This window comes from Colius striatus, chromosome 3 (genome assembly GCF_028858725.1).
Source record: "Colius striatus isolate bColStr4 chromosome 3, bColStr4.1.hap1, whole genome shotgun sequence".
In the NCBI taxonomy this organism is placed as follows: domain Eukaryota; kingdom Metazoa; phylum Chordata; class Aves; order Coliiformes; family Coliidae; genus Colius; species Colius striatus.
In genome coordinates this window covers 8922577-8934259 of record NC_084761.1, presented here as the reverse complement: position 1 = coordinate 8934259, position 11683 = coordinate 8922577, and the positions used below count along the sequence as shown (strand labels likewise).

The 11683-nt window shown below is 41.6% G+C and overlaps 1 protein-coding gene across 1 annotated transcript in view; it reads right to left on the bottom strand.

The window, feature by feature from the left end:
• Positions 1 to 2857: 2857 nt before the first annotated feature.
• Positions 2858 to 11683, bottom strand: part of XYLT1 (xylosyltransferase 1) — a 199319-nt gene continuing 190493 nt past the window's right edge. Inside the window, exon 11 of the mRNA XM_061993235.1 lies at positions 2858 to 3215. Coding sequence (XP_061849219.1) covers positions 2893 to 3215 — 323 coding nt within the window. The 3' untranslated portion in view covers positions 2858 to 2892. The remainder of the gene's footprint in view (positions 3216 to 11683) is intronic.

Genomic DNA, 11683 nt, shown 5'->3' with positions numbered 1-11683 from the left:
GAACTTGGCTCTGAAGTCCTTGCTCAGTATTAGCACTCCACTGAAGTTTTGCTTGAGAAAGGACTGCAGGATCAACCTCTTCAGTTTTACATTGTATGTTTTAACTGCAGCACTGGGATTGCCAGACTGCTGCAAAGCTCCTTTCTGTAGATGCTTTTTGTCTTTCAGAAAATAAACTAATACAAATTCTGTTTTGAGATATTTTAAACCTAGCATATAATATAAATAGATATATCAGCAACCATTTGTTTTCTTTCCCTTTTTTTTTTGGTACCAAACCAAAATAATTTGCACCTTACATTTTAAATTACACAAGTGGCGGATTTTCTCCTAATGACATGAAACGAGATTGTTGCCACTTTCTGCTCGGTCTAGTTAACAATGAAAACTTACCAACAAAGCACTTAAAAACATTTCTGCTTAAGAGTAAAAATAGTATCAAATTTGAAACCCAAGCTATCTGCATGTGTGTGGGTGCACCCTTATACGTTTGCTTATGTGCAAGACGGACTGAAGATACTACGACTACCGCGGCAGCCTGATTGAGAACAATCACTGTGTAGGACTGCTAATGAATTTTACTGTGTGCCCTAAATATGATGCTCTTCAGTTAATCTGTGGAGCTTGAACCGTGCAGTTGCCACTGCATCAGTGTGACTAAAGCCCTGGATTTCACAGTCCCCAGAAGGAGGTCCCCAGAAGATTTGAACTTCATGAAGGAATGTGAGATAAAAACAAGCACTGTTAAAAAAACTCCTACTTGAATAAGTAATAACATTGCCTTTCTTTTATATAAACCTGTTGGCAACCCTGCTTTTAAACATGCTTGCCTCTAGAATTGGTTGAAAAGCTGGACCATTATCTTGACTGAAATATTTCAACCAGCTTTCATGGCTACAAGCGTTCCTAAAACTACAGCTCTCGTGACTGTCAAAATCAAGATAAAAAAAAAGAAAGGGGGAAGTGAGGGGAGGAAGGCCTTTTCTTAATAAAGGCAGCCACAGTTAGTAAGATAACATAATCTTCAAGCTGCAAAAGCAGCACCTACTAATTAGTCATTGACTAAAACATAAATAATAAATACCTAAATCGTTCCTTCTATGCATCCATTTTTGTGCCAGATAAACAGTTCAATGCTCTGCCTTAATGCCAGCACAGCTGACACCGCAATTTCAAGTCCAAAGCAAACTGCAAGTAGCTTTAAACCAATACCATGGAGAGAGAGAGATACACTACAGGCCACTGAGAACTGTGTGTTATGTTCATCTTGCAACTGTTGTTTAAAAGGGAATTCAACCTTTCTGTGAAATGTGATTACAGAATGATTTAAGGGTCTGCTTCCCTCCTGATGTGGATGCTTAACTCTCATCAGCAGAAAGTTAGCCATATACACAGAAAGGTAAACAGATCCCTTACTTTAGCACATCGACGGCATTGTTTTTTCCAATTAATCCAATTAATAGCTGTTTTTTGTTAACAAGAGATTATCACGATGACAACAACAAAGTGCATGTTTTATGTTAATGTGAAATGCATTAGTTGGAAATGAATTTGTCTATAAAAACCTATATTTTTTAAAGTTCTTGGAATGTAAATTACTTTTTTTTTCCTCCAGTAGAAAATGTAATTTAAAATGATGCAAGAGATGTCTATTGAAAACAGGACACATCTTGCTAGAAATTCTGAAGACAGGTAAGGGTAGTTTGTTGGCAGAATAAAGTAAAAGCACTGAAGAACATGGCATTACTTTCCTTCACAGTCAGCTGGTGGCTTTAGTCAGGAACTTATGTCCTGCACAGCCTTCCAGCTGCCTTGCACAAGCCTAGAAGGACCCTTCTTCATGAAGAGCTGGCAGATCTGAGATCAAGAGAGGAAACTAGTGTTAAAACTTACTAGCTACTACTCAAATTAGGGAAGAAACATGTTAAAGATTTAGGTCCCAATTCTACCCTTTTTATGGTTCTGTGCTAACTCCACTGCCTGAGAAAAAAACTCAGCTCAGCTCACCAGAAAAATCATCAAAGGGTGTGAGCAGAGTTCACAACCCAGCCCCAACTTACATATACACACTTGAAGCCTGCAAATATGCTTAGGTACTGCTGGGCTTAGGAAAAAACCTGCAGATTCGAAAGGGCTGAAATCCAAAATGCTTCTTTGTTCTGTACATTAATACTCTTAGTACCCAGACCCTGAACCTGACTGCACAAGACATAAAAGACTAATACAGCAAAACACAGATTCCATTTAGAGTTTACAATGAAATTAGTTTAAAAAAAAAGAGAAAACCATCTCTGAAAATAATCTGAAAGTTTCTGGTTTTGCTTGTTTTTGCTAACAAGGATAAGAGACATTAGTTGAGTCCAAAATTAAAATAAACCCCCAAGAGTGAGAGTGTACCATAATTATTTCACGTTCTGTGAGGTAATGTGGCCATACAGGCTCTAGCCTGCAGTAACCAATCTCCCCCAGGAAACTTAAGTAGAAGGGAATTTTGCTGTGATTTACTCATGGTAGCAAAACAATGACAGCCTATGAAACAGCAGAGGTACAGATGAATTTATTTTTGTAAAAACCCCACTTTTAGCAGCTGCTCCTTCACTGCCCTCTCCATGGCTTTGCTGCTACTGGTCTGAAACCCACAGAGGCAGCGGGTGTGAGGTCGCCTGCAGGACGACCGAAGCTGCTCCTGACAGAGCTGATGGAGAGGGCTGTGCCAAAGGCCTTGTCACAACTCTGTTTGTTTGTTTAAATGACTTATATTGCAATAAGTAACAACAACAACAAAAAAGGTATAACGTTCCCTCAGGTTTCTGAAACCTGGTGTGAGATTCACATACGAGCAAGGTTAAATTCCCTTTTAAGAACCTATGCCAGAGGAGAGCGTGCCGGATGCTACCTCAGGCGACCGTCGGGTTTGACGGGCCCCAGCTCAGATTTGGGGTCCGGGCTCAGGGAGCTCCAGGCTGTCTGGGCACAGCTCTGCATGACTGGGCAGGCGGTGGGGCCGGTGCTGCAGATGTCCACGGCCGACCAGACGCTGCTGACCAGAGAGTCCACCCAGGCTTCCAGCCGGGCGCCCACGAGCCCCGCGTTCCTCTTGGCCTGGTCCACACGGGCAGCACTGATGGGGATATTCAAGACAGGATTCAAGCCTTGGAAGCTCTGCTCCATGTATGCGTTCTTTGGAGGCCCGCTGTGATACTTCATGGCTTCCTCTGGAAAAGCAGAAATAAACACAAGAGTTAGTGCATGAAAAAAAACCAACGCAAACCCTTCAGGATCTGAGGGCACAGCAAACAAAATCCCAGCAAAATTGGTGGTGTGCTATGGTCTGTTTCCCCAGCACCAAGCACACACTGCATCCCCAGGAGCTCCTCAGCTCCTCCTGCTCACCACAACCAGTTTCACTTCCCCTGAGGCACACTCTGCAAGTGCTGTGTTAGCAGGACGAAGCACTGAGGCTGAAAGCAGTTTTGTCCTAATTAGCATCATGTATAACTGGTGTCCTCAGAGCTGGAGGGCACCTGGGCACAACATTGAGCTGTTCTGCACAGCATGGTACAAAAACAGGCCCAGTCTCAAGAGCATCCCAGCTATGAGCTCCTGTCTGTACCTGGATCCTGACCAATGTGCAGTTCCTTCTCAGGAGCTTTGCATTCAGCAGAAGCTAATTTTGCCTCTTTCACCACAGAAGAAACCTGGGAGATAAGCCCTGTGCAAGTTAACCCTGTGGACACTCAGAGAAGGCTGAAATGAGAAAACAGTCCTTGGTGCGAAAAGGCTGCTGACCCTCCTCAGACCTTCAAGTGCTATCATTGATTTGTCTGGAAGAGCCAAGATCTCAGCATGTTTTGGGGTTTTTTTTCTTTGTAAACTGATAAACCTTGCCCTGCTGTGGAAAAGTCACAACATTTGTTAGTTCAATCTGCCTTCTAGAACCGGAGGATGCCATTCCTGGCACTGGAAGGGCAACACCATGGCCTTGGACAGACCAGACCCGTAGTGAAGTAGCCACAGCACCATCCCTGGAAGCACTGCAAAAATATTCTCTCATGATAATGATATTTCAAGCTCTTGTGCCAAACAATGGATCACAATCATTTCTTAAAATCACTTTTCTCTGCACTGTGGTTGCAGTCCTTACAGTAACTCCTAAACCTCAGCAAAATACAGGATCTTTCCTCAAATCTGTAATATTACAGTAAAAATCATAGGCTGTGCTGTTGCCTTCAAACACCTTGAATTGGACAATGCCCTTGTCTACGACTGGCTGGCTTCTTAAGGTCTGTAAGTGCACCAAGGTGCTGCTCATAAAATCAGAATGGGACCCTCCAAAAATGTTCACCGAGTGCCTCTTGGGGGTAAATTTTCAACCATTTCTTTCTGTTCTCAGCTGACGTCCCTAGCATCCTTGCTCTGGCAGCACAGAGGATATGTTTAGCTCTGCCAACACACACACTGTCTGTCTCCAACAGAAAATGGGCCCATTCAGGAAGCCCCAGGCAAGGAAAGCCACTGAGCTGGGATCACATTTAGAGGCCAGGAATTACACATCCACAGCTACAATTCCTTCCACATGTCCTTACTGCTCACACTGCAGTCTGACACTGAGTCCTTTCTTCCATGCAGAGGACAGTATCTCAGGCACTGGCAATAAATCAGTACATCTATTTAGAGGGAAAAGGGACATTCAATTGGAGCTTTGCTGTTACATTTGCAAAGTCTTTAATGTCAAATACCGTGCAAGTCCATTACTTTGAATCCCCAATTAAATTAGTTGGGTGCATCCCCATTATACATCACTTAACTATTCCTGCAGCCATCTAAATCCCTTTTTTTCTTTTAAATGGGAGATATCCACAACAACCTCTACTGAAAATGAGTTTATTCCATGCACATATGGAAGTACAGCAGAAGTGCACTCTGCCAGAGCATTGCAGTTTAAGAAACAGAACGAGTACACATGATTAAATTTCCTCCTTTGGAAACAATGAAATATGGAAGACTGTTTGTCAACAGATTAACTAAATAGGAACATTCCAAGTCAAAATCCTCCTCCCAAAAGAAGAGTTGGCATTACTAGCAGGATCACCTGATTGAACCAATTCAAAGCGCATGTTGAATTAAAGCCTGTTGTGCATGTGTTTAGTGCAAGGAACAAGAGAGAACTTTTTCAGATAAATAACAGGATGAAATGGATCTTGCTCTTTGCTCTGACTTTGCCTCACACTTGTCTCCAGGCTTCAGAACTTCGTGGATTATCAGGACTGGAAGGAATGAAACCTACAGAAATTGTAGAATCCAATGCTTGGAAATGCAGCAGATCATCTTTTTCTCTGACTCTGTGGCCCTTGTTGCTTAAGATCAGTGGGCTGCTTTTGCCAAAATGAAGTCAATAACCTCACCACTTTCAACACATTTAAATATCTCCACTCCACTATTGCTGTAACTGCGTCGGGCACACGGTGCTCCTCACAGCAACACAGACAGCCCCACAGCAACACAGACAACCCAAGTTTGATGTCTGCACATCCTATAAAGAGCTGGGTAACAGCAACGTGAGTGCAGAGCTACATATGCCAGTCAATAGGAAACACTGAGGATTCAACACAAACCCCTCTCCTGAAGCCTCCAAGTCTTTGTTAAAAAGTTCATAGGAGAAAGTAAGGCAGATGCTGCAGATCCAAGCTATGGCAGATGTGAGCTATTCCTATTTGCATTAAAGGAAGAATGAGAGAGAGACAATCTTGACTCTAACTGGGCTGGGACAGTATGGATCCCAAGCCCTAAAATACCATATAAAATGAGCTACTGGGCATGTTTTTAAAGCACTGATAATTCAGTCCTTGCTCATTAAAAAAAAATCCAAAGCATGTAAGGCTTGCCTTTCTGAGATGTGTGTTTAGACATCTAAATCTGCACAGTTAGAGCAACCAAGTCAACATTAGCTGAATTGCAGACATTAAGCCAGCCTATTTTTTGCCAGCAAACACATCCAAATAGCCCTTTGACTTCAGAAAGACGTGTAGCAACACAAAATATTTTCATTTGACTCTAAATTAGAGCTTTAAAAAAATGAGTTATATTTGTCCTCCATTTTTGTTTGCTCTTCACTTTGGGAGGGCATTTCACTTCTCAACTGACTTTTCCTAGTATAACTTCTTTGGACTAAACACACAGCCTGTAGTCAGCTGCACAAGCTGGGATTTCAGTGTTTTTGTGTGGGTTTGTTCTTCATTTTGCAGAAAAAGCAAATGAATTTAGACAGAGAGTGGGCTAAGGAAAGAAAAACGTGGTTACCTTGGTACACACTAAGGCACTAGACCTACGTTTTAGTTTAAAGCAACACAATGTACAGCTTTATTTCTTTACTTGGATTGTGTTGAAACCCTCTGGCAAAGGGGTAATTTTTTCATTGACATTTTGTTTGTTTTCTCTTGCAGCAAACAAGACAGTGCTGCATTTGCTCATTGTGAAGCTAATCGACCCCTTGTCAACTGGATCTGCACTAAATTTCGAAGCAAATCCCTGTCTTCAGGGTTTTTCTGGGGATGATGATGCCAGGCTATGTGTACTCTTCCACAGTCATGTGCTTGCCCACTGCTATTACTGTGTTTGTCAAGAGCATGTCATGTTACCTCTGGTTAATTTAAAGAAATCACAGCAGTTCTGACACAAGTTGCCACCCACTTTATAATCCATATGGATGCAATTGGAATTGATTGAGCCACTGCAAACAACCAACAGCAAAACAAAGGTTTCCCAAGATATACTTAATTAAGTTGATCTATAAATATGGATTAGGTTAAAAGGCCTTTGAGATGCACGTGTGCACTGCAGTATGTCTGCTAATGCCATCAAGCCTCTGAAAGAAGTGGCTGCATCTAGAGAGGGAGCACAGGGAGCAGGAACTGGCATTTGAGGCTCCCTGTCCTGTTGAGGAGCAGCAGAGATCAGAAGCCCCGTGTGTGGGGCAAGTAATCAAGTCAGGAACTGAAGATGAAAGGTCTCTCTTAAGGCAAAGCAGGGGAATGCTCTTCTTCACTGTCCTTGTTTGAAGGAAGAATTGGTTTATCTATCCTTTTTTTCATTATTTTCTATCCACTGCTTAGTATCAGCTTGAGGTTTGGGGCTTTTTCTGCCCTAAAAGTGGATCTGCCCACTGGCTCACAATAACCTATCTAGCTTTAATGAAACAGGTACACACGACAGCTCAGTATTTTTACTCCAGCTGGGAGATCCCCGTGGAAACTTTGTCATGAATATAAACTCCAATTTGAAAATGAAATTGCTTCGGCTTTTTCTCTGTCCCTCCCAGTGCCCCTGGGAGATGTGTGTGATCACACGTGGCATGACTGCTTCACACAGGCTTTGTAGGGCATGGAAGGGTGGGAAAGTGGGATGATGGGGATGTAAAGCCAAACTCTACTGAATTCACTGTTTTCTTAGGAATAGAAATCTGCTGGGTAGCTTGGATTATAGTCTGTCAACTGCTGGCTAAATGCTCTGAATTATACCTGTTGTTTGGCTCTGCCTCTCCAGTCCCTACGCAGGGAACCTGGATTTCTGGCCTCCAAACTGCACATAAATTCAGGTTGCCTAAAGCAAACAGGAAGAACCCCCCACTTCTATTACCACTGCTAGTGATCTTCTACTGATCTTCTCCCTTTTTTGTCTCCCCCACCTTACATTCTCTCTCTGACTTGGCACAATTTAATCCTTGGGCATCCTGCTGCTCCTTGGCAGCCCTTCTATGTCCTCACAATAAGCACCAAGTACTTGGCTTTAACACACTGAGCCATATGGTGAGAAACTCAAAATGGCCATTTAGAAGAAGAATAACACAGAAGCTGGCTGTGCAGGATGAAGGGGGAAGGAGACACTCATGGAGCAAGTGAACTTGATTTCTTCAAATGATTTAGCTCACAAGTTGACTTAAATTTGCTCTTTTTTTTTCCCTTTCTCCAACCAGGTAAACACTTGAAGACACACAAGCCAGAGGATTTGCTGCAGGCAGAGCTGATCACACAACTCAAACTACAGAAAATGGATAGAGATTTGGATTACTGGAGGGGGAAAAGGAGCATTATATAATATGAGATTCCAGACTTGCACCAAAATAGGTTTGGGAGCCTCATTTAGTGTGGAAACACTCCAAACCTCCCAGTATACTCAGGAACTCCATGTAAGATCTGATTTCTTAAAGATCCAGGTTTTGAAAAGGTCAATGAATCTGTGTTTTTAAAACCATTTACATCCTTCCAGTTAGGCACATCTGGATCCAGTACCATAGAGAACACCTGCTCCTGATTTCCCTTTATGGTTTTACTTCCATGCACATATTTTAACCCAACATTAATAAATGAACGGGAACAGCAAAATGAATAAACTAGCTGCATATGTTGTTGTTATAAACTGCTAAACAAAACATCTTTGCTGGCAGCTGTCCCATGATTATTTTTTATATTCTGAATCATAGAATCATTTTAGTTGGAAAGGACCTTTAAGATCAGAGTCCTACCACTAACCACACACCACCGACCCCATCAGTAAACCATGTCCCTCAGCACCACATCTACAACTCTTTAAAGTATCTCCAGGGACAGTGAGTCCACCACCTCCCTGGGCAGCCTATTCCAGTGTTTAATAATCATTTTGGTGAAGAAATAGAATCACAGAATCAAAATGATACGATGAATTGAATTACAATCATGAATTCTGAGAGTCATGATATAGAAACAAACACGTTTCCCTTTGATTATTCAAAAGAGGAGCAAGTGGCTTCCACTGAAGTGATGTGGAGGTAAGTAATGATTTAGGAAATACAGCGATTGTTGTCATATCCATATGACCAAGATACATGACTTTAGTGGCTGCTGTGCTGCTGCCAGATTTATGCAAATGCTTTTTAGATTAACACAAACAACTTACAAGACCGTGAGCAGACTTTTATGTGAGTAAACATGTGGACTCTAGTTCTACATCTGGAGGACAAGAGATGGAGGGGCCAAATCACTATCAAGCAAATGACATGCAAAGTGGTATGAAATGTATCAGCCATCCCAAAAGCTTCTGCAGAGGCAAATTACTTTTCAGGGTAATCATTCTGAAAAGAGCTATAGCTATTTTTGTTCTGTCTCCTTTTTTTTCTTTTCTGGTGGGGAGATGGTGGGGTGAGATGAGGGAAGATGGTTGGAAGAGCAAGATTTTACAGAAATTTTAAAGAAATCTAGAATAAAACTAATTAAAATAAATAATGCACTGAAAATATTTGTAAAGAAATCCCTAATAAAACACATTCTCCTCTTCTGCTGACAACTCCTGGTTTAAGTCTGATGCAGGTTTTATTTTCAGTGTTAAGACAAGACAATAATACTATTCTTTCATTTTAGAAGATTTCTTGGCAGCTTTTGCATTGTTTACCACGGTATCAGAAACTGTGCTTTCAGAAGTTCCAATTCTTCTGTCATATTCTCACAATGCCTTTATTTGGCAGAGAAAAATGTATTTAAATAATAAAGTGGTGACATCCTGACAAAAGCTGGAAATCAAAGCTTTTGATTTCTCAGTTACACAATAGTGTAACTGAGACAGAAAGCCTTAAAAATCCCAAACAACAGAAATTTGCATTGTAAATACCATTCTAACTATGGTGGAGTGTCACTATCTGCCCCTGTAATTAATTTTCCTCTTTACCTTAATGCCTCAGACATCTGGAGATTACACACCACATCATCAGTAGCAAATCACTCCTGAGCTTTTTTGGCTAGATAATATTGTTCCCAAGCTTTATATTTCATTCCTATAGGAGATTCTAGTTACAGGTCTCTTGAACAAGAACTATGAGCCAGATGTCCCTGTGTATCAATAGGCAACAAGGAGTAGTTCCATAACTTCTGTGGAATTATTCCAGCTTCAGAGTTTGCACCAAAGGGTGTTTTGCCTTTACACTATAAAGTGTGGGCTCAAGGTTGAAGTCTGAGACACGTTTAACTGTCCACAGGGCTCTCATGTTATGGGAAAAGCAGCAAGGTCACTGCCACATTTTCCATCCAATTTATGCCTTAATTGTTAAATTAGCAAAGAACATGGAATTCATTAATTTCCAAGAGATGAGTCAGTAACAGCTGCCTTTAGAAGTAGGTTGCCTCAAACTTTAAAAATGTATTCCTTCTGCACACGGTGTTTCTTTGCAATTTATCATTGCCTATTAGCTAATAACAGCAGTAGGTTGCTGGTGGTTTAGTTTCTGCTTAAGAAATGATGCCACCAAACGTTAGAAGCAGAAATCAGTAAGTTAGCTCTTCTGCTGAGAAATGCGTAGAATCAAGCTCCTGTTGAGCAAGATAAGGGCTGCATTAGCTCTCAGCAGTTGTCTGGTGGTGTTTGCATTACAGAAGCAGCACTTTATGCTAGAAGGTAAATGCCTGACTCAGTTTATTTGCTGCCTTGTCAGGAAGAAGAACTTCTGAAAACTTAATAGAATCATTCATGTATCCTGTGAATTTAAGATGTCCAAAGTTATGAATATTAATACTAGGTAGATGGAAGCACTTGAGTACTTTAAGAAGAATGGTAAAGATATTCATAGCAACAAACTTGTTTTGATCTTACTCATTAAGAAAACAGGTGTGGCTACAAAATGTTCTCTCTTCAGCCAGACCAGTGTCACAGAATCTCAAGGGCTGGAAGGGACCTCGAAAGATCATCCAGTCCAACCCCCTTGCCAGAGCAGGACCACCTGGAGTAGGTCACACCAGAACTCATCCAGGTGGCTTTTGAATATCATCAGAGAAGGAGACTCCACAACCCCTCTGGGCAGCCCATTCCAGTGCTCCCTCACCTGAACAGTGAATAAGTTTTTCCTTATGTTTCTTTGGAACCTCTTATGTTCCAGCTTGTACCCCTTGCCCCTTGTCCTATTATTGGACATCATTGAGAACAGTCTGGCTCCATCCTCCTGACACCTGCCCTTGTAAATATTAATGAGATCACCCCTCAGTCTCCTCCAAGCTCAAGAGCCTCAGCTTCCTCAGCCTTTCCTTGGCACCAGCCAAAGACCTGAGTGCTGGAGCACTGCCTGTACCAGTACAAGCTGCTGCTGGGAGCCTGCAGATACTGTCAGCCTGAGAATGACCTCTGTATTTGGATGGCTCAGGGCTTCTGTGCCACAGAGGAAAGTAGTTTCTTTCTAAAAAATGTTAGCATGAGACTGATAGTGTACTTAAGGAAAACTTCTCTATGATCCTATGATAGACACTTCTGCAACACAAGTGTTTGGCATGCATTGAGCAGGTTTTGGCAGGTATCAGGCAAGAGAGAATGCCTGGACCTGACAATATGTCAAGTGAGCTCTGTCCTAGGGTAATTGTGTCTAATTCAGCATTTTATGTATTGATGCTTTATTTGTTAAACACCCAGACTTTGTCAAGATAACAGTTTAAACATCTGTAACTCTTTATGAGCAAATGAAAAGCAGCAGGGAAAGGTCCATTTTTCATTCCATTTCTAAGTGATGGCTTTTACAACAGCTTTCAGATTATTGAGAGTCTGAAGTTCTCCAGATTCAGAACTGTGAATATTTTAAAGATATAAATAGCCTTTTGTTCAAAGTGCTTGTGTTTTACAGGCTGGATACAGACACTTCTTCTTGTCAGTAGAACAACTTCTTCTTTTCTCCTTT